The sequence below is a fragment of the Mesocricetus auratus genome, unplaced genomic scaffold, assembly GCF_017639785.1.
Source record: "Mesocricetus auratus isolate SY011 unplaced genomic scaffold, BCM_Maur_2.0 Super-Scaffold_100004, whole genome shotgun sequence".
NCBI classification, from domain to species: domain Eukaryota; kingdom Metazoa; phylum Chordata; class Mammalia; order Rodentia; family Cricetidae; genus Mesocricetus; species Mesocricetus auratus.
In genome coordinates, this window is record NW_024429189.1 from 54,596,572 (window position 1) to 54,621,243 (window position 24,672).

At 35.2% G+C, this 24,672-nt stretch overlaps 2 protein-coding genes and 1 pseudogene across 2 annotated transcripts; all 3 read right to left on the reverse strand.

Annotated features, from left to right (window-relative positions):
* Nucleotides 1-8,619: 8,619 nt before the first annotated feature.
* Nucleotides 8,620-9,579, reverse strand: LOC101823155 (olfactory receptor 8K3-like). Its single transcript, XM_013119940.1, has one exon. It carries the CDS (start codon nt 9,577-9,579, stop codon nt 8,620-8,622), a length of 960 nt encoding a protein of 319 aa, XP_012975394.1.
* A 9,787-nt stretch (nt 9,580-19,366) lies between these two features.
* Nucleotides 19,367-20,323, reverse strand: LOC101822894 (olfactory receptor 8K5-like). The gene has a single exon (XM_005064609.3). The coding sequence runs from the start codon at nt 20,306-20,308 to the stop codon at nt 19,367-19,369; it is 942 nt and encodes a 313-aa protein (XP_005064666.1). The 5' UTR covers nt 20,309-20,323.
* A 1,467-nt stretch (nt 20,324-21,790) lies between these two features.
* On the reverse strand, nt 21,791-21,923 carry LOC121140623 (annotated as a pseudogene).
* Between the last annotated feature and the right edge of the window lie 2,749 nt (nt 21,924-24,672).

A 24,672-nucleotide genomic window follows, 5' to 3' on the forward strand; every position in this document is an offset into this window, starting at 1 on the left:
TGCTGGGTCTTGTGGTAGACTGATTCCCATTTTCCTGAGGAATCTCCATACTGATTTCCAAAGTGGGGGTACAAGTCAGCACTCCCACCAGCAATGTAGGAATGTTCCCCTTTCTCCACATCCTCTCCAAAATAAACTGTCTTTGGAGTTTTTGATTTTAGTCATTCTGAGGAGTGAGATGGTATCTCAGAGTTGTTTTGATTTCCATTTCCCAAATGGCTAGGGATGTTGAGCACTTTCTCAAGAATCTCTCAGCCATTTCAGTCTCCTCTATTGAGAATTCTCTATTTAGTTCTTACCCGTGTTTTTATTGGATCCTTTGGTGTTTTGGAGATTTGCTTCTTGAGTTCTTTGTAAATTTTGATGATCAGCCCTCTGTCAGATGTGGGGTTAGTGAATATCTTTTCCCAATCTGTGGGGTGCCTTTTTGTCTTGCTGACTGTGTCCTTCACCTTACAGAAGCTTCTCAGTTTCAGGAGGTCCCATTTATTAATTGTCGATCTTAGTGTCTGTGCTACTAGAGTTATGTTCAGGAAGCGGTATCCTTTACCAATTCCTTCAAGGGTGCTTCCCACTTTCTCCTCTAACAGGTGCAGTGTGGCTGGATTTATGTTGAGGTCTTTGATCCATTTGGACTTAAGTTTTGTGAATGGCTATACACATGGATCTATCTGCATTCTTCTACATGTCAGCATCCAGTAATGCCAGCACCATTTGTTGAAGATGCTTTCTTTTTTCCATTGTATATTTTTAGCTTCTTTTTCGAAAATCAGATGTTCATACATGTATGGGTTAATACCAGGGTTTCAAATTCAATTCCATTGGTCTACCTGTCTATTTTTGTGCCAATTACAAGCTGTTTTCAGGACTATAGCTCTATAATAGAGCTTGAAGTCAGGGATGGCAATACCTCCAGATGTTGCTTTGTTGAATAATGTTGTTTTGGCTATCCATGGTCTTTTGTTTTTTCATACAAAGCTGATTATTTGTCTTTCAAGGTCTGTGAAGAATTGTGCTAGGATTTTAATGGGGATTTAATTAAATCTGTATATTGATTTCTGTAAGATAGCCATTTTTACTATGTTGATCCTACCTATCCAAGAGCATGGGAGATCTTTCCACCTTCTAGTATCTTCTGTGATTTCTTTCATCAAAGACTCAAAGTTCTTGTGATACAGGTCTTTCACTTCTTTGGTTAGCGTTACCCCAAGGTATTTTATGTTGTTTGTTGCAATTGTAAAGGGTGATGTTTCTCTGATTTCTTTCTCAGCCCTTTTACCATCTGAATATAGTAGGGCTATTGATTTTCTTGAGTTGATCTTGTATTCTGCGACTTTGCTGAAAGTGTTTATCAGTTGTAGGAGTTTCCTGATAGAGTTTTTTTGGGTCACCTATGTAAATCACCATGTCCTCATGCAAATAGTGAAAATATGTCTTCTTCTTTTCCAATTTGTATCCCCTTGATCTCCTTTTGTTGCCTTATTGCTCTAGCTATAACATCAAGTACAATATTAAAGAGGTATGGAGAGAATGGACAGACTTGTCTTGTTCCTGATCTTAAAGGAATTGCATTCAGTTTGTGTCTATTTAGTTTGATGTTGGCTGTTGGTTTGCTGTATATAGCTTTTATTATGTTGAGGTTAGTTCCTGTTATCCCAGATCTCTTCAAGACCTTTATTATGATCGGTTGTTGGATTTTGTCAAAGGCTTTTTCAGCATTCAGTGAGATGATCATGTGATTTTGTTTCTCAGAGTGTTTATATGGTGGATTACATTGATGGATTTTCGTTTGTTGACCCAACCCTACATGCCTGGGATGAAGCCTACTTGATTATGGTGGATGAGTTTTCTGATGTGTTCTTGGATCTGATTTGCCAGTACTTTATTGAGTATTTCTGCATCAATATTAATGAGGGATATTGGTCTCAAGTTCTCTTTATTAGTTATGAAAAAGACCCTCTTTTAAACACAATGGAAGGCAAGCAAGGTCACAGAGGTTGTCTTGTGACCTCCCATGCATTTTGTGATAAGCACACACATGCTATATTTCACTTATGTCTGCATTCATACACACATAACACAGACACAAACACAAGCACGGTGCTAACAAATTAATCTACATAGTCATCCATTATTCTTTTTTATTTGTATTTGCAAATTATTATGACTATATAATTAGTATATACTGTCACATTTCAATCAATGATCATAAAATCTTTAGCTTTTTATTCTAAGGGACATATTAAATTTAATATACATAGTGTAGGATCATGGGTAGTGATTTAACATTTGGAAAGCCATTGTTTTTGTGTTTGGTTGTATTTTAATGAAAAAAATCTTTTCATATTATAAGTATTATCTTGATCTTTAAATGATAAATCATATATACAAACATTACGGATTAGTTTCTTAGTGTCTACTACTGAAGATAAAAACATCTTACCTAGGGATTTTTTAACAAGATATATCACACATATTGTCTCAACAGATTATGTTATATTTCATTTTCTATTTGTCAGCAACTTCATAACCTAATAATATTTTGTTATAAACGTATTTTGCAGTTAGGGCTAATTAGTCAGTGATTTGGATCAAACATGGAATACTTTCATGATCTGATAATCCAGTCCTCATGAAAGGAAAGAATATTTTATAGCAAATGACACCATAATTTTGACAATATTGGCCAGGTAGGGTGTTTTTATTTTCTTGTATATGAAAAGAGATACAACATTTTGCTCTTCTATTAGTTGGCTTTTCGTTTCACAAAATAATTTAAATGAACAGAATATAAGAAGAGTTGCTGGTGGGAGTGAAAACTTGTACAGCTGCTTTGGAATTCAGTATAGTAGTTTCTCAGAAAATTGGGAATCAATCAATATCAAGATATATATATATATATATATATATACATATATATCCAAAGTATGCACAATCATACCCCAAGGACATTTGCTCAACTGCATTCACAGCAGCATTATTTGTAATATCCAGAAACTGGAAACAAGTTAAATGCCCATCAATCTAAAAATGGATAAAGAAGATGTGGTACATTTACATAATGAAATACTACTCAGTGGTTTAAAAAATGACATCCAGAAATTTGCAAGCAAATGGATCGAACTAGAAGAAAACATGCTGAGTGAGGTAACCCCGACCCAGAAATTCAAATATAGCATGTATTCACTCATAAGTGAATATCATACATAAAGCAAAGGATAACCACCTTACAGTCTACAAGCCCAGAGAAACAAGGTAACAAGGAGGACTCTAATGTTGACATACATGGATCTCCCTGGGAAAGGGAAATAGACAAGGTCTCCTGAGTAAATGAGCAGCATGGGAGGGGGGTCAAAAGAGAGGAGAGAGGGGAGGTGGAGGAGTCTATGAAGGAACAGGATGGTCAAGTTGTGGGAAGGACAAAGAGGGAGAGCAAGGAAAGAGATATCTTGATAGAGGGAGCTATTATGGGGCTATTGAGAAACATGGAACTAAGGAAATTCTCAGGAATCCACAAAGATGGCCCCAGCTGTCACTCTAAGCCACATTGAATAGGGTTCCTGAACTGATCTTCCCCTGTAATCAAATTGATGACTACCTTAATTGTCATCATAGAACCTTTATCCAGTAACTGATGGAAGCAGATGTGGACATCAACAGCTAAGCAAGCACTGGGTAGAGCTACAAGTCTAGTTGAAGAGTGGAAGGGGCAATAATATGAGCAAACGGTTCAAGAACGTGATGGGGAAACCCACAGAAACATTTGACTGAGGAGCTAGTGGGACCTTCCTGACACTGGATTGTCAGCTGGGGAACCTGCATAGTGTTGAACTAGGCCCCCTGAGTGGGGGTGACAATTGTGTGGCTTGGGAGGCTTATGGGGCCACTGACAATGAGACCAGGCTTTATCGCTAATGCATTAACTAGCTTTGTGGAGCTCATTCCCTATGGAGAGATAACTTGCTCAGCCAAGGTACAGTGGAGAGGGCCTTGGTCCTGCCTCTATGTGATGTGACAGATTTTGTTGACTCTCTGAGGAGTGATGGGGTTGGGGTGGGGGAAGATAGGGGTAGTGGATGAGGGGAGGGATGGGGAACTGGGATTGGTATGTAAAACAAGAAAGATTGTTTTTGAAAAAAATTAAGTAACTCAAATAGAGTCAGTCAATTGAAATCACAACTGATTGGCAAAACAGTTTTTTTCCACTATTATACTATGAAGCACTTTTTTATTACATGGGAAATACACTTAGCAAGGGAATTGAAAGATTGAGAAAAATGCACATCAGCCAAATATGTTAAGACTCAAGGAAATCAGTGGAATGATTCTGTTTTGTTGTGTATATGTAGTGTGTCTTGATGTTACACAAGCAGAAAAGTGATGATGACTACTATAATAAACTAAAACAGTGAAAATTAGTGTATAAAAAAGTAGACCTCTACATACTGTGATTTAGGCAGTTCCTCTATAATAGCCAAAGACCATGAAAAAAAAAGTGGACCATTACTAATTACTAGGACCTTGGAGAATGTCTATATCAGTGAGCCTGACTTTTGTGTTGTAAGATATCAAAACCAACCTAAACAGGAATGGTAACTACTTGCTTAGTACTGAATCACTGAACATGTATAAATGTTCAACATCTCAGTCCTCTAAGTATTTGACTTTTGTTTTCTATATGGGTACCTCTCACAGGTCCTTGAAATTAATCTCCAGTTAGTTCTTTTCCTACCTGCTTACAACTTTCTACATCAGCATCCTGGATCAGTTGCCTTGTGTTTTATTTAACTGCCATCACCCCACTCCTTCCTTCCCAATTAATAAAATGTGTACAGATGAAAGTTGGTCACTGAGAATATTAAAATTAAGAATAGTACAATATTTTTAAATCACAAAATATTCCTTATTGTGAAATGCAATGTATATGTTTCATAGAAGTGCTTTTGCCCATCTTATTTTGTACAAATACCCCAGAATACAATAGCAACAAGATGCTAATCAGTCTTAATATCATGTAGGGTTCTGTTTTTTCCTGTCACATCAATCAGAAATGGTTTTATTATTCATGGATGACTCTACATAATGGGGGTAAAATGAAAAGAGTTTAATTTATAAAATAGTCTGCACTTGGAACCAGATGGCTTTCCTTTAATAAGGTCAGTAGTTCCACACTATCAGAAGCAATTTTGCTTTTGTTTTACTGTTATTATAATTTTGCTTTTGAAATATTTTACAACTGTAAACGAACTTTTTAAAATAATTTCTTAGAGTTATAAAACTGATCCATGGTCCTCTTTAATCCCCCTCCCACTCTTGTTATCACCTCTTCCTACAAGTCCCTTCCATGTATCCATTTGTATTCACTTATTCATTAAATACTTATATTTGCTTAAAATGTGTTTTTAAATTAATAGTTTTTTAGATTTTAATTACATCATTTACCCCCTTTCTTACAAAAAAACTTCCATTGCTCTCTTTCAATTTTACAGTCTGTCTCCCCTTAATTATTATAGTCATACATTTGTACGTGTGTATGTATATATGCCTAAAGCATAAATGAAACTTCTCAACTATATAGTATTACTTGTATGTTTTATAATATTATCTACATTTTTTCATGGATGACTATATCATAAATTCCACCCAAAAGTTCCCAACATTGCTGCCTAAACAGAGCAAGAATTATAACAATAGATATCTAACATGGGAACAGGAATCTCACAAGGTCTCAACGCCACACAAATACAGGCAACAGGAGAAATTTTCTTCTGTGGAGAAGTGGACAACATTTTTTAATTGGGGTACACTAAGTTTAACCAAGGTCATTGATTTCACCATGGGTTTGAAAGCATTGATTGACAGCTAGTAGACAAGTGAAGATATAATTTAAGAGCCAGAAGAAAGGGAAAAGGAAGTGAAATTCTGTCTTGTGGGCAAATGTAGTTGTGATCTTACAGCAACTGTGACTATTTGCAAAGGATCTACACAAAATTAGGCCTGAATATAGGAGATCATAAATTTAGGAGCTCATGAGTTCTGAAACCTCTCTATAGAACTATTGGATTCAGACGTATTTGTTTTAAAGCCAGGGCTTCACTATTTAGATCAGGCTTACTAAGAACTCATATGTCATGCATATCAGTCTTCAGAATGTAGCACATCTCCATTTAGTAGACTGGTGAATGCCATGACAGCAGGTATGGGCCACCACTCCCAGAAATACATCTTTGTTGTACTCATTGTTAAGTAATTTCCTGGGTGACTGAAGCTCATATAGAACTACTCAAGTCTAAGCATTAAAATATTATGGATAAAACATTCTGATTAAGCTCTCTGTTTTTGTGAAGGAAATTTATCTTTTATTTTCTCCTTGTAGAATTTCACATACAAATATATCATTAGCCACAACTTTCATGACCAAACTGGATGAACCTGAAATGACAGAAATCAGAAATCAAGAAACACTACCTTTTCCTTCTCTCTCTCTCTCTCTCTCTCTCTCTCTCTCTCTCTGTCTCTGTCTCTCTCTCTCTCTCATTTATCTCTTCTTCTTCTTCTTCTTCTTCTTCTTCTTCTTCTTCTTCTTCTTCTTCTTCTTCTTCTATTCTCCTCTTCTCTCCTCTTTTTTTCTTTTTCATTCCCTATTCCTCCTTCTCCACTTCCTCCTTGTCCTTGGTATATTTTTAACTATTTAATGCTAATTTCTGATAACTCTTTGCCAGGTCGTTCTGATAAATGCTACTCAATAATGCTACCTGGATGTCCTTGGTAGTTTGACTACCTTAAACACAATTTTTAAGTGCACCAAAGAAATATAGTTTTCAGCTAAATGGAGATGATTCATTTTGCATATTTTACATTTTTTGCAGTGTGATGACTCTTTAAAATTTCATTGAATGACTATAGAATTTTAAAATAATTATTTATTTTTTATGTGTATGTATGTGTGACTACATGAATTTCTGTGCACTAAAGATATTCAGATCCCCATTGAGGAAAGATGTCCTGGTACTGGAGTTTACCGACAGTTGTGATTCTTTGGTGTAAGTGCTGAAAACTGAACTCAGGTCCTATGCACAAGCAGTAAGTGCTCCTAACTGCTGTGCTATGTATGCATCTCCTAATTTTTTTTGACGAAAGCAAATGAAGAAAAAGCTAAGACAGTTTTAAAAGAAATCATACCTGGTGTGTGTGCTAAAGCATTTAATCAGAGTACTTGAAAGGAATAAGGATGAAAATGGCTACACATTCTATACCAATTTCCATCACATAGTGAGGTTTATGCCAACCTGAGTTAGAGCATGGGGTGTTGTCTCAGAAATAATTTTTAAAAATCACCTAAACAATGAAATATCAATTTTGCCAGTCTCTATTGTACCCCTTTTTATTTCTGCTAATGCTGCATTCTTTATGTCTGTACATAGTTTTGAATTAGTTTTTTGGGTCACTTCTTTTGGACTTGAAAAAATAACATAACATGATATTTATGAAAAAACAAACCAACCCAGTAACAAGTTCTGAAAAATAAAACAAAATGTTTGTTTTTATGAAAAAGTAATCATATTTTCAAAAATGTCGAGAATGTCATAGTACATAGCTGTGTAAAACCTAAGCTAATCATTATATACTAGCCTCACTTTAACTTTGATGGTCTGACACCATCAAAGGATACTTGTATAGATCAAAAGAAAAATAAATGAAATGTATACTATCATTTTATTTGACTCTCATGAATTAAAGGATACATGAATATGATTAACCAATGAGAATCAATGAAAACCTATTATCATATTGGTTAATACTGAGACATATAAACATACTGAAAAGATACAAAAGTAGTTCAATGCATTCTTTTTACAGAAAAGATTTATTCATTTCAAATATAAACATATATTTTACTTAGGGATTGTCATATCTCTGTAGATAATTTTAAAAATCTGTAAGAGTGGGCAGACATTAAGGCCAGCAGCAGAAAAAAAAGTGCATTGCTCAGCCTATTTGTGAAGGGCTTAAGAGTACTGATCTTTAATGATAGGTCTTTCATTGTCAAGAAAATTGGTTAAGTGAGACAAGATCATGGGAGAGCAAGGATATTTAAATTACTGAATAGCAGAATTACATGTTGAAGTGAAAGTGTTGACAAATATCAAATATGATAATAGTGTTTGGGATAGTCATTATTTTGGTAAAGTAATACGAATTATATTTTTTGTAAACAAATATTGAAAAGTGAAGGTTAATTCTAAGAGAAAGCAAGTACATAGATGAACACACCTGGAACAGGTACTTTGGGGTTTATTTCAACAAGTGATAATCACACAAAGAACTTAGCTATTTTATTTTTGAAACTCTAATTATTTCCCATGTCAGCTCATCATGTCACTCTCCTTACAGCTAGTGTGTATATGTGTGCATGTGTTTAGATGAGTGGTGTCTGGTGTGTATTCCCTACACTTTTGTATAAAATCAAATTATCGTGGAAAAGATTTATTCATTTCAAATTTTGTTTTTGTTAATAAACTATGCATAACAGTAAAAAATTACAAAATAACACATTCTAAAGATTATTATGGAAACAATTAAATTTTAATGTTTTTTAATGTATTTGATTATGGAAGTTTATATTTTATGAAATCCCAAAGAAAATAATTTGCACAAATTATTCAATGTCCTTTGTAGGGCATATTTTACATCTTTGTTCCTCAAGCTGTAGATCAAGGGATTCAACATAGGAATAACCAGTGTATAGAATATGGAGGCCACTTTATCTGTGTCAAAAGAGTGCCTGGAATTGGGCTGTACATACATAAATATTAAAGTCCCATAGAAGACGATGACCACTGTCAGGTGTGACCCACAGGTGGAGAAAGCCTTCTGCCTGCCCTCAGCGGAGTTCATCCTCAGAATAGTTATAAGGATTAGCAGGTAAGACACAAGGACAACCAGCAGAGAGGAAATCAAATCAAAGGCTGCAAAAATTAGAATTATCAGCTGAACTTCATGTGTATCTGAGCACAGCAGAGATAACAAGGGAAGACTGTCACAGTAGAAATGACTGATGACATTGTAACCACAGAAAGACAAAGTGAAAATCTTAATTGTCACTAGAAGAGAAACAAATGTGCAATAGAGATAAGGGACTGCCACTAGCATCCAGCATACCCTTTGTGACATGATGACAGTATAAAGCAGAGGCTTACAGATGGCCACGTAGCGGTCATAGGACATTGCAGATAGAATAAATAGCTCACTAACAATGAACAAAAGAAAGAAAGCAAGCTGTGTAGCACGAAGGTTAAATGATATTGTATTTTGATCCACAACAAAATTTACTAACATTTTGGGTCCCACAGATGTAGAATAACCGAGATCTGTGACAGCCAGGTGTTTGAGAAAGAAGTACATGGGTGTTTGCAGCCTGGGGTCCACTGTGGTGAGGATGACCATGCCTAGGTTGCCCATCAGTGAGATCAGATAGATGATGAGGAAAAGTCCAAAGAATGGTGCCTGAAGCTCTGTGTGGTCTGTGACCCCCATGAGGATGAATTCAGTCACTACTGTAAGATTGTCTTTTCCCATCTTGGCTTATTAGAAAACCTGTTCAGAGTACAGACACCAATATCACCAATAGCTACTCTATACAATCAGCTGACAGCTATTTAGTATGTGACATTAGTATAATTAACACATATTCAAATTTTGACAATTTATGACATGTGATTATAAACACATTTACTTAAATGACAATATGTGATATACAGTTATAGATGCAAAGATAGACTGGGTATTTTACTTGTGTTTTTTTCATCATGCACCAAACATTTTTACATCGAATATACATTTCTTATTTGTAATTTGAGGCTATGCCACTTTTGCTACTAAAGGTTTGAAGAGAATCAGGCTTCAGTGCATCTCACTATAGCCAATATCCATTTCTCAATGATGGCAATTAAGAATATCTCCTTGATCTTATGAAACATAATAAATTCTGTATTCATAGAGAGATAGATTATAGTCAGATAGTAGAGAGAAAATTTGTATGGATGGGTAATAAATAAATACAGTTAGATAGCAGTAAGGCAGATATGACAGCTATGGAAATATATTGCAAAACTTTGTAAAATTCTTAATAACACTCAGCGTTCAGGTAGAGGTGATACACATGCCTGTAATATCAGGACATGGGAAGGTGACTGAAACTGATTTTTTTATTTGAGATCATTATGGGCCACATATTGTGTTCTCGTTTATAAAACCAAGAACTAAACCAAAAGAAAACGTTCATTTTAAATATATAAGAATGATGATCCTCTTTAATGTTTGATGTGTAACTGCAGTCATATAGAAAACCTAATTTGGATAGAGATTGTTTGATGTGTAATTGCAATCATATAGTAAACCAAATTTGGATAGACATTGCATTGAAAATAGAGATTTCATTCATTGAAAAAAATCATTTTAGTCATACAAAAATGTGTAGTTGAGTAAGTGAGTAAAACTACCTATTTAAGTATAACTAACTGAAATTTTTTGCTCCTCTTGTTTACGTTTGTCAAACCTCAACACACTGCACAGATATTGAATACTCATATAAATGAGAGCAATAAACCATGTCACCCTGATAAATCATTTACATGAAGTGACAAAAATACCAGAGGATATTTTTATGGAGATATAATCTGTCTTGTTCTCCTTCGTGTCTTTTAGGAAACAGGATCTCATTATATATTCCAGTTGCATTCAGATTTTTAACATGCCTCTTACCCTCCTGTGGATTGCATTTACAGACATGTGTGATCAAAACATGACCTTAAGCTATACTTAGTGTAATGATATATTCAAAAATATTTTGTAAAAATGCCACAAGGACTAAATAAAATATACTATAGAAAAGGTGAATAGAATTCCTGGAAATTGGCATTCTTTTGTTACAATAGGCAATAAGAATTTCTCTGCAATATGGTGTAGTGTGCAATAAGGTAGAAAAGACTGTAGTTAATCAAATATAACCTAGATGAATGCTAAAAAGATAAAAAGTTGAACAGAGTTTGAAATAGAATGAATGTTGATGGATGAGAGTTATTAGCAGATTAATAAAATGATGAGATGCAATGTTTTTAAAAGAGAAATACAAGTTATGTGTATGATTAAAATTACAGGAAAAGTCACATCTAAATGACACATAATCAAAAACTAAAAATTAACATAAAGTAATAATGTAACTTCTACTTAAATTGCTTGAAATATTACTTCTCAGATTTTAAAACTGCTTCCCAGTTTCCTATCATTTCTCTAGTATGATCCATATATGTCAGGAAGTAGTATGAGATCAATATGCTCAAGGATATCAATAAGAAGCAAAATAAGCCTTCATTGTGTTAACTTCTTTTGTATATATATATTATCTATATACACATATATATAGATATTATCACTTTTGGTAAGTCCCTGATTATGTGCATATTCATTTTCATTAAGATTTTTAGGTTAGCATATAAATGAATATGTTTCACTAGGGAACACTTGCATATATGTAATCATTCTTTGTTCTCATTTGTCATCCTTTCTAGTTATGCTTTCTTATCTCCACGTTTAGTTATGGAATATCTCATTTTTGTCTCCAACTTGTTACCCCTTGTGATCTGAGAGCAGAAGTGGGTATTGGTTGTTTTGTTAAATATGAAAATAGCATTGGCCTTCCTTTCACCAGCTTTGAAGCTCTATGGAAAGAACCAGACTGGTCTTTCAACTTTCAATATCAGTTTGGTTACTGTCATGTTTTAGTTCTGTACCAACACTTTACTCTGGAAGAAAACTGTATCTATGTTTCTCAGATCTCATTGAAAATCAAAAGAAATTTTAGCTACTCCATTTTACCATGAGACTGGCTTCTTAAATATCTAATATTCATTTAAATATTGATTGAGAATAATATTATCCTTGCTTCCTAATAAAAAACCCACAGTTTTAGTATTACCAGAGCACAGAAACTAACTAATGATTTGTAGGAAAATCAACGTGAATTATCAATATAGCCAAAAACTTCGTCATACCACTTAAACATAATAGTTATCTATTATTTACTCTCAGTTTTTATTTCAGTTTGATATAACATATAAATACACACATACTTATATAAGCAACAGAGTGATATTTAAGAAAATACTTTAATTGAGTCTATAAAGGTCTATAAAATATAAAAATGCTCATATGTGTTTAGAGGAAAATATCTCAACTACATTTGGTGACAGGAAGCACTGAATACTGAATAATAAATGGTAACAATTTTCTTTTGTCTTCATTATTTAAATGTAACTAAACATATGTCAACAAAAGCTCATGGATATCTATGACACATAATATCACATGATAATATTCTTTTTTACCTGTGAAGAAGTCTCTATGTTACCTTTCATGTGTTTCTCACATGGAATAAAATGAGCATAACTTATATTTTTATCACAGTCTGAGAATGTCTCTTGGGAAATCCCAAGTAATATTTAGAATAATCCCTGAACATTTCAGAGTATAACTAAATGTCTAGAGGATGCCCATTAACAAGGCAAATCTACAGTGCTTATTACACATCCTGACAAATCTGGTAAGAATAGTAAAATTTATACTGATGTTAGTTAACTTAGTCACATTTAAAGACAAAATGCAATGGATTAAAGACAGGCACTAGTCACTTGTCAGTAGCAGTGACAAACTAGTGAACCAGCAGATGACTGAGATGGAAGGTCAATTATTACCTATTTGAAGAAATCATTTTTATGGTCCATTTCTTCACCTGACTTGACTAATCCTATAAAAATTTATTTAAAATTGAGATAAAGGAAAAGAGCATTTTGTAAATCATACTTAGGTTGTGTACACACATGTATGTGTATAACAATAATAATTAAAGAGGTCATGAATTTGAGAGAGTATCATGATGGTGGCAAGACTTTCAGGAGAAGACAGGGTATGAAAATAATACAAATGTGGTGTATTCACTTGAAATTTTCAAAATAAGAAATGAAAATATCACTGACAATGTTTTTAATAATAAACTGTCTCTAGGACATAAATCTGAGTCAATAACTAATTAAGATGTTCAAAGGGCTGTCCACTCTTTCCATACCTCTACAATTTTGTACTTGAAGTTCTATCTAGAGCAATAAGACAACAAAAGGAGATCAAGGGGATACAAATTGGAAAGGAAGAGGTCATATTTTCACTATTTGCATGATGATATGATAGTTTACATAGGTGACCCAAAATCTCTACCAGGGAACTCCTACAACTGATGAATACTTTCAGCCAAGTGGCAGGAAACAAGATCAACTCAAGAAAATCAGTAGCCCTACTATATACAGACAATAAAAGAGCTGAGAAAGAAGTCAGAAAAACATCACCCTTTACAATTGCCACAAACAACATAAAATACCTTCAGGTAACCCTAACCAAACAAGTGAAAGACGTGTATCACAAGAACTTTGAGTCTTTAAAGAAAGAAATTAAAGAAGACATCAGAAACTGGAGATATTTCCCATGCTCTTGGACAGGTAGGATCAACATAGTAAAATTGGCAATCTTGCCAAAAGGAATCTACAGATTCAATGCAAACTCCATTGAAATCCCAGAACAATTCTTCACAGACCTTAGAAGAAAAATTCTCAACTTTACATGGGAAGACAAAAGACTCAGGATAGCAAAAACAATCCTATTCAACAAGTCAACTTCCTGAGGCATCACCATTCCTGATTTCAAGCTCTATTGTAGAGCTGCAGCCCTGAAAACAGCTTGTTATTGGAAAAAAATAGACAGGTAGATCTATGAAATTGAATTTGAAAAACCTGTTATTAATCCACACACATATCAACACTTGTTTTTTAACAAAGAAGCTAAAATTATACAGTGGAAAAACGAAGGCATCTTCAAAAAATGGTGCTGACATAACTGGATGCTGGCATGTAGAAGACTGCTGATAGATCCATGTCTATTGCTGAGAAGCTTTGGAAAGGCAAAGGACTCAGTCAACAAGACAAAAAGGCAGCCCATAGAATGGGAGAAGGTATTCATTAACTCCACATCTGACAGAGGGCTGATCTCCAAAATCTACAAAGAGCTCAAGAAGCAAGTCTCCAAAGCAACCAAGGATCCAATTAAAAAGTGGTCTATAGAACTAAATAGAGAATTCTCAATAGAGGAGACTAAAATGGCTTAGAGACACTTAAGAAAGTGCTTAATATCTCTAGCAATTAGGGAAATGCAAATCAAAAAAACTCTGTTAGAATGGCTAAAATTAAAAACAACAATGCCAGTTTATGGTAGAGAGGTTGCGGAGAAAGGAACAATCCTCAGCTGCTGGTGAGAGTGCTGACTCATACAGCCACTATGGAAATCAGAATGGAGATTTCTCAGGAAAATAGGAATCAGTCTACCACAAGACCCAGTAATTCCACTCTTAGGCATATACCCAAAAGATGCACATTCATACAACAAGGACATCTGTTCCACTATGTTTATAGTAGTACTATTTGTAATAGCCAGAACCTGGAAGCAACCTAGATGCCCCTCAACTGAAGAGTAGATAGAGAAAATGTGGTACATTTACACAATGGAGTACTACTCGGCAGAAAAAGCAAATGGAATCTTGAAATTTGCAGGTAAATGGATGGCACTAGAGGAAACCATATTGAGTGAGGTAACCCAGTCACAAAAAGACAAACATGATATGTTGTCTCTCATATATGGATGTCAGACATGACAGACATGAAGCAGGGGAGTGCCAGTCTACAATTACACTGCCATAGAGTCAGGGAAACAGGAAGGACCCTAAGAGTGATATGCGTGGTACTCCAGAGCTCCAGAGAAGGTGTAATGAGGCAAGATCTCCTGAGCAGATTGGGAGCATGGGGGCAGGGGAGAGGCAGGAAAAAAAAAGTGGGGGAGAAGAGGAGGGGAGAGGAGGACATGGGGGAACAGGAAGTTTGAGTTGGGGGAAGAATAGAGGAGAGCAGGATGAGAGATACCATAATAGAGGGAGTCATTCTAAGTTTTGGGGGAGATCTGGCACTAGTTCTCCAGAGATCTACAAGGGTGACACCAACTGGTAATCTAAGCAGTAGTGGAGAGGCTACTTTAAATGCCCCTCCCTGATAATGATTTTGATGACTTGTTAAGAGAAGCTTTTTTCCTTGAGAGAAGCCTTCCTGCCAGCCTGGTTCTAGAGCTGCATCAGTCCCAAATAAACACACAGGAGGCTATATTAGTTATGAAGCTATTGGCCTTGCTTGGTTCTTACTGGCTAGCTCTGACTTAAGTAATTACCCCATAATTGTTAATCTAAGTATTTCTCTTACTGGAGAATAGTTCCGGGCTTCCTACCCCATGGCGTTACATCTCGACTCTCTGTGTTTCTCCTTCCCAGGGTCCTCCTGGACTTCTAGTCCCACCTATCTAGATTCCTATTGGCCAGCAGTGCTTTATTGACACATACACAGGACTTCCCCAACAATGACTACCTTGTATACCATCGTAGAACCTCCATCCAGTGACAGACAGAAGCAGAGGCAGACATGCACACAGAAACACTGAACTGAACTCCTGGAAGCCAGTGACAGAGAGGGAGGAGTGAATAGCAAAGGGGTCAAGACTGGGCTGGTGAAACCCAGAGAAACAGCTGACCTGAACAAGGGGGAGATCTTGCACATCAGACTGGTGGCTGAGAGGCCAGCATGGGGCTGATTCAGACCACCTGAGTGTGGGTGTCAGCGAGGAGACGTAGGCAATCTATGGCTTTTTGGGTAGTAGATCAGTGTTTATCCCTGGTACACAAATGGACTTTGGGTCCCCATCCCACATTGAGGGTTGCTTTCTCAATCTGGACATTTGGGGGGAGGCCTGGGCCCTCCCAAGTATGAAATGACAGACTCTAGATATCCCTCATGGGGGCCTTACCCTCCTTGGGGAACAGAGTGGTGATTGGGTTGGGGGCTGGGGAGACGTGGGGGGAGTGGGCGTGGAGGGGAAAGGATCAGGGACTGAATTAGGAAGCAAGCTTGTTTCTAATTTAAATATATAATAAAAAGTGCTTAAAAAAAGAAGTACGTGTACCAGGACAACTTATTTTTTTTATACCTGAGATATTTTTTATTAATTAATTAATTAATTAATTTTTTCCCAGTTTAAATTTAGATAAGAAACAAGATTGCTTCACAAGTCAGTTCCAGATCCCTCTCCCTTTCCCTCTCCTCCTCCCGTGCCCTACCCCCAACCCCCCCCACCCGTTATTCCCTCATTCCCCCAGGGAGGGTGAGCCCCTCCATGGGCCTAGACCCTTCCCCCAGAGTTCAGCGTGAGAGTGCACCTCACATTGTTCTATGGGAGTCCAAAATCCGTGTGTATACTTGGGATGGGTACTGATCTGCTGCCCAAGGCTCAATAGATTACCTAGGCCTCCTCACTGACACCCAGATTCAGGCGGTCTTGATCAGTCCCATGCTGGATTCCCAGGCTGATGCCTGGGATCCAAGAGTTAACCTTTGTCTGGTCAGCTGTTTCAGGGGGGTTAAACCAGCCCAGTCTTAATCCCTTTGATCATCAGTCCTCCCTCTCTGTTACTGGCTTTCTTGAGTTCAGCTCAGTACTTAACCAAGGGAGTCTGCCTATTCGTCGATCAGCCGCTAAATGAAGTTTCTGTTTCCCAGACTCTCTGGCCATAGGATTGTAGGCTGGCACTCCCCAGATCTATGTCTAAAATCCATATATGAGAGAGTACATGCCATGTTTCTCTTTTTGTGACTGGGTTACCTCACTCAGGATGGTTTCTTCTACTGTCATCCATTTGCCTGCGAATCTCATGATTCCATAACTTTTTTCTGCTGAATAGTACTCCATTGTGAAGATGTACCACATTTTCTCTATCCACTCTTCAGTTGAGGGACATCTAGGTTGCTTCCAAGTTGTGGCTATTACAAATAAAGCTGCTATGAACATAGTGGAACAGATATCTTTGTTGTATGAATGGGCATCTTTTGGATATATGCCTAAGAGTGGAGTTGCTGGGTCTTGTGGTAGGTTTGTTCCCATTTTTCTGAGGAATTTCCAAAGTGGCTGAACCAGTTGGCACTCCCAACAGCAATGGAGGAGTGTCCCTCTTTCACCACATCCTCTTCAGCATAAATTGTCATAGGTGTTTTTGATTTTAGCCATTCTGACAGGAGTGAGATGGTATCTCAGAGTTGTTTTGATTTGCATTTCCAGGATGGCCAAGGATGTTGAGCACTTTCTCAAGTGCCTCTCAGCCATTTTAGACTCCTCTATTGAAAACTCTCTATTTAGTTCTGCAGCCCACTTTTTAATTGGGCCCTTTGGTGTTTTGGAGACTTGCTTCTTGAGTTCTTTGTAAATTTTGGAGATCAACCCTCTGTCAGATGTGGGATTAGTGAATATTTTTTCCCATTCTGTGGGCTGCCTTTTTGTCTTGCTGACTGTGTCCTTTTCCTTACAGAAGCTTCTCAGTTTCAGTAGGTCCCATTTATTAATTGTTGATCTCACTGTCTGTGCTACTGGTGTTATGTTCAGGAAGCTGTCTCCTGTACCAATTCGTTCAAGGGTACCACCCACTTTCTCTTCTAAGAGGTTCAGTGTGGCTGGATTTATGTTGAGGTCTTTGATCCATTTGGACTTAAGTTTTGTACATGGTGATAAACATGGATCGATCTTCATTCTTCTACATGCCAGCCTCCAGTTATGCCAGCACCAGGACAACTTATAAGGGGCAGAAATGAATTTCTTTATATTTGTAAGCTTTTTGAGGTCATGATGAGGACATCTACATGTATGATGTCTAGCCAAAATTCACTTCTTATAGACTAGTTGCTAGGTAGTTTCATATTGCCTAATGCTCCCTCATGTATTATACTAATTGTCCTAATTTCACTTTTACTGTGTAAGTACTCTTCCTACAGGACTTCATTGGATCATTAAGGGCAATCATCCATATTTTCATTCTGTTTATTTTCTTAGTTACTTTTATATTGCTGTGAAAAGTACCACAACCAAGACTATTGATATACAACAGAAGAGTTTATTGGGGACTGACCATGATAGTAGGGACCATGATAATAGGCAAGAAGGCATGACACCAGAGCAGCAGCAGAGAACTTACATTTTTAACAATAAGAGGCAAGGAAAGCTACCTGGGAAACACATAGGTTTACAACATCAAGCTGACCCATACTCATGCAACACCTTCAATAAGCCCACGCTTTATCCTTCTCAAAAAGTTCTACCAACTGGGGACCAAGCTTTCAAATTCATTATCCTATTAGAATCATTATATGAAAGACACAACAGTTATTAATTGGAAACACATAAATATTAGGAACATATCAGACCTCAGTAGTGTTTTTGAGAGATCTACAAATAGATACCAACAAAAGATAGGACACTTAATTCATGATTGGAGGAACTTAGAAAATTTTCTGTATTAGTAACTAGTTTATGTCAAAACTAATGTAAAAATCTTCCCATTAAGCACAGACTAGACAAAATGTAGACCCTGTGTCATCACATTCACTAAGCAAACAAAAAATAGCAATAGAAACAATACTGAATTCAACAGTGTGTGTGTGTGTGTGTGTGTGTGTGTGTGTGTTGGTGCTTGCACATGCACATGTGTACTTTTTTTGTAAATTGTTAAAGTAATAATCATCTGGTAACTCTCCTGAAGATCTTAGGAATATTTAGTATGAACAAACAAAATCTAGAATATAACCACAGACTTCTAGCGATCTTTTCAAGAAAAAAAATAGAAAAAGAAATTATTGAAAATGCATGTAATTCAGAAAATAAAAACAATATAATGTCACCAACCATATAGAACTACTTGAAAACTAAATAAATAACAATCTAATTAAATATGAAAGTTCTGTAAGACAGAAAATCAGCAAATTTGAAGCTATACCGTGTTGAAAGATATGATGCTTACGTGGCAGTAATTTTACATTTAAACATAAAATGAAAACAAGATTAGGCAGACAAATATCCAAATACATAAAAAACCAAAAATATCTCTAAACCAAACAACCAAATACATGTTACAGAAATATAGCTAAACCAGGTCTCCCATTCCAATAATATTACTTCAGTGGAAATACTAAAGACATATTGAATCAAAAGTTAGAAATATTGGGAGGAAAGTGATATTTAAAGGAGTTATATAATTATTTAAGAACTATTTTATGTGACTACAAGGGATATATTACAATTTTCTACATATTATCATGAGTTTTTCTTCCTTGAGAATCAAAAGGAATATACTAATTTTGACTTACACTTCCTTTTCATATTTTATTAAAGTATCCCATACTAAATATTAAATACTAAGTTTACATCGATTCTTAAAGACGTTTAGAAAGGCACTTTTTACTTCCTTGTTTCTAAAGCTGTAAATCAAGGGGTTAAGCATAGGAATCACTAATGTATAAAACACAGAGGCTATTTTATCAGTTTCAAATGAGTGGGTGGATTTTGGCTGTAAGTACATGAAAAGTAGAGTTCCATAAAATACTACTACCACTGTCAGATGAGAACCACAAGTTGAGAATGCCTTTTTCCTACCCTCTGCAGAATGCATTCTGTATATGGCTAGTAGAATCAGAAGATAAGATACTAAGACTACGAAGAGAGACGAGATCAAATTAAGTGCTGAAAATAATATGATCAGTAACTCTATATCCCGTGCATTTGAACACAGTAAAAGTAACATGGGGACATTGTCACAGTAGAAATGGCTAATGACATTAGAACCACAGAAAGCTAATGTAAAAATCTTACTAGTTATCATTACAGACTGGAAAATACTGTAGAGATATGGAATGCTAACAAGTACATGACAACGTCTTTGAGTCATGATCATACTGTAACGCAAAGGGTTACAGATGGCCACAAAGCGATCATAGGCCATTGAAGACAAGATGAAAAGTTCACTGATAATAAAAGTGATGTAGAATGCCATCTGTGTGGCACAAGCATAGTAAGAAATGACATTTTGATCCACTACAAAATTTACCATCATCTTTGGGTAAATGACAGTACAATTGCCAAGATCAATGAAAGCCAGGTGTCTGATAAAATAATACATAGGTGTATGAAGGCGAGAATCCAGCTTGGTCAAAATGATCATGCTTAGGTTGCCTATTATGGCGACTCCATAGATAACTAGGAACACCCCTAAAAGTGGAAGCTGCAGCTCAGCTCTGTGTGTAATTCGTGTCAGAATGAATTCAGCTGGTACTGTTGAGTTTCCCAGGCTCATGTCAGCCTTCTGTAAAGATACACAAGTACCATCAACTTTTAAATAGTATCATTCAAGCAATTTCAAAGACAAGATAAAACATGGGGAGATACTTTCTCAGCAGGTAGGGCTTTATTCCTGCCCCAAATGGTGTGATGGACTTTGATTATCTCCACAGGAGGTCTTACCCTCTCTGAGGATTGGATGGAGGGTGGGAAAGGGAGATAATGGGGGTAATGGGAGGATAAGAGAGAAAGGGAACTGGAATTGGCATGTAAAATAATATTGCTTCATTTAAATAAAAGCTTAATTTAAAAATGTTACATTTAACGCCTCATACAAAAATGACTTTTAATATCTGATTCTAAATGTTAAATAAAGAAGGGAAATTCTACGTTCTAAAAAAGGAGGCTCTTATGGGATACACTCAAAGATATCGTTTAAATTCTTACTAAAGTTACTCAAAGACAAGATAAAATTTGCATTCTAATGGTTAAGAGAAAACTGTCATTATTTGCATGGCTATTGGAAATGCAATCAATAAATTCTTGTACAAAAATATTGGATATATTTCATTTATACTAGAGGATCATACTTTTTCTCAATAAATTTTCTTATATGTATGATAATTCTCATGGAATTTAGTTGAGATTAAATGAGTGGAAACAACATGAAATTAATGACATTTCAAATTAGTTTTGTGTTTGAATTTTTAAGTTTCTATGTTGGACTTGTAATGATTGGTTTAAAAAAAGAGGTACAACCATGTCAAACTAGCAAAGCAAGCTACATGATTTTCTATTACCAAACCATCATCCTTGAAAACATACATAGAAATAACATTATATGAAACAAGCAGGATATATTTAAGAACACATATACACATATAGTATTGTTATATAGTTACCGCATGTATAAATATAAAAAAGTAAATATATACATATATATCCATCATAAACTTATATGTATATGCATACAGGCATGTAATAACAATTACTGAAAACTAGACCATAAATTTCAAGGAGAGTAGAGAGGATTATATGGGAGGGTTTGGAGGGAGATCAGGAAAGGGATAAATGTAATTATATTATAGTCTAAAATATGAGTCAATTAAACTCACTTTCTCTTTCTATTCTGAATTCTGTCCTCTATATTTTGGTTGATAATTACTAAGAGCATTTGTAGGTATAAAAATTACCAAGAAATATCATGAAACAAAGTCATATTCCAATGGAGAATTGATGTTAAAATACTTTTCAGTATGTGAATGTGAATCAGAAATTTCATTAAAAAATTAATACAATATACTGTGTTGCTTGCAGTAGTCACTGACTACAACTGAATTTCAAACTTTCCATTTTGAATAGATATTCACCTTTATTTCTTCAGATGTATGTATAATTTCTTTGTTTATTTCTTTCATGTAATATATTTTTATCACATTCTTTCTTCATAACCAACTCTTCCCTGATTCCTCCCTCCCACTTTCATAATCACTAAGGTTTGTGTTCTTTCTTTTCTCTAAAACAACAGCAAAAGATAAAAAGGAAATAAATGAAAGTAATGAACAACTGTTAATTTAAACTGGAGTGAGCAGATGCTACACCTGATCTTAGCCAAAAGGCTGAGAAGTGATTAACAAATTCTAATTTAAGAAGATAATAGTAGAGGCTTCAAAACACACAAAGTTGGACATTTTCTTCCTAATACACATGGCTTATATTGTTATACATGGATAATTAATATTAAATTGTATATACTATATTAGTATATAACACTGTTAAGACAGACATTGTGATGAGTCACTTTAACATTTTTAAGCATTTGTTAAGCCTCATAATAATAACTAATTATTTATAGAATTTTGCAATGGAGCATTTAGAATATTCATAATATTTCAGTAATAAGTGCTATTAACATGGAAAATCAGTAAAACATATCAGCTCTAATTAGTGACAAGAAAACTAATACATTTAATGTACCTTCTTTCATATTCAGAATTGCCACAATGAGATACGGACACAGGCAACATGCAATTTTCAATGAAAGAAGAAACTGCGTATTGAAATTCTTATATAAAATACACAATAGAATGGTATAAATGTATTGTCTAGGCATCAGGTCGAAAAGTCATAAAGTCCATCTCAAGACCTCAAGTTACAATTTGGAACAGTAACAGTGCATTGTAAACTATGGCATTTAGCAGCAATCATAGGTATCAACTTCATCAGTGTGGGGTTTTCTTTTCCAATAATGCGTCCTGGGGAAGAGGGTGACTATGTATTGCTAGGACACCTCTGTGCCCACTTCCTAGGTGAAGTTGTCTGCTGCTTCACCATAGAGTCCTACACTTATTTAAATAAATTACTTCATTCACAATAACAACAGAACCATACCTCTAATTTTTAGACACAGAGCCTGCTATATTATTATGGTATGAGATATGTTAGACTGAATAAAATAATTCAGAATTGTAACAGCAGTTATGATTTATGTGCTTAACTTGTTTCAAAAATTCCTCTAGTTAATTTCTTAGTCTGTTTCCATTTTTCAGTGGCTCTTATTGTATTTTTCTGAAGATGTTTAGATTTTGTTACTGTTATATTCTTTCTCAACAATGAGAATCTTTGGCTTCTTTTGAATATCTTATGATATACAAGCAAAATAGCCTCACATAAGATTGACCCTGGAACTCACAAAACTCAAAAGCTATGAAGAGGAGGCAGTAAGTTTTCAACCATATGCATGTAGTAACAATGTAGGAATTATTGAGTGCTCACAGTTTTCTCAAATGCTTCATAAATCTTTAAAATCACTTTTTATTTATTTGCTAAATGTTTACAATGTCTGGTATTAGAAAAAATTCAGGTGTTAAACAGTTTTGTGAAACATTAAAACAAATGAAGAAAGCCTATGATTGTGCAGGTGACATCCAAAAATAAAATGAATTTTACTTTTTGAGATTGAAATAAAATACCTTAAGATCTCCACTTTAAAGTAGTAGTTTATATATTCACACTGAAATTAAATGTTATTTATAAAAACTGCATAAACATGCTAATTATATTTTTCATTTATTTGAAAATCAAATGAAACTGGGGGGTCTTATATTTTCGCTTGGAAATCTGATTTTAATAATTTTAACTGTTGAGATCAATGATGTTTTTATTTGGTTAAAAATCCTCTTTTCCATTTGCAATATCTAAATACCATATTCACCTCTCAAAGAGTGTGCAGTAGCTATTCAATTCATAGAATTATATTTCTACCTAAAATAAATACTCATGTAGGTGATAACAATTATCCAAGCAGATATTTACCTTCTGTAATATACCCTTACAGACAATGAAAGAATACGTAGGATCTGAGTCAATGAAGATTACGAGGATCAGGTTACCATATGACCTGTGACCATTCCTAGTCACCACTCACAAAGATTCTAATTTCCTTCTCTGAAATTATTCTTCCTTTTTCTCCAGAGAGGGAAAATTTATGTGTTTACTCATTATTTGTGATGTTCCCAGAGGTGATAGCATATAATTTGTTCTGTTTATTGTGCCTAAACTATCTGAGAGTTTTTAAAAAAAAATTGCATTGATGTCATCCAACATTTTCCCCAGTGAGAAAACATAAAGTCAACTCTTGAAAGGATTCAAAGTAACAAACTAATGTTATGAGTTCCATGGAGACCCAAAGGGTTTATGGGCCCTGATTGAATAGGCTATAGTGTCTAGTATTGATGCATTAATGGAAAACACTCTAGTACTAGTTGATCTGTTTAAAATGGAGAAGTATCATGTTGATCAAGGCTTTTGAAGTGGGGTTGTTATCACATGGAAGATTCTGAATATGTTTTTCCTAATAAAATGTGAAGATAGAAAGTTTTCAGTGTTTTTGGAAGGGGGCAAGAGAAGAGGATGCTATCATAGCAGGGTTGAAACACATTACGCATATGCTTTGTCCTCTGCTTCTTTTTACTTGTAGACATTTCCTTCTTATGAGTAACAGTCCCAAAAATGATAGTTAAAGGAAAACCAGCTCCTCTCTGTTTGAGTAGCATTGCCTTGTGTTTCCAGGGGCTCACCAACTCAGTACTACTGCTGTCAATGTTGGCCTATTGTTGGGAGACTAACTCCTAATTCCCAATGGATATGATGACCTGGGATGGATGTGTGAAGTCGGCTCAATGACAAAACTCTGACCACATGTTTCAAGCAAGTGGATCAGGATAGCCTGAGCTGTATTTATTTATATAGTTACAATAGTTTACATGAACTGTTTTATAATCAAATTTGTTTCCTTACATTTCTAATAATGGTTTAAATAATTGCCAGTTCGTTCCCTTATCTCATTCTCCTCCTTTACTCCAACTTTCCCACCAGTAA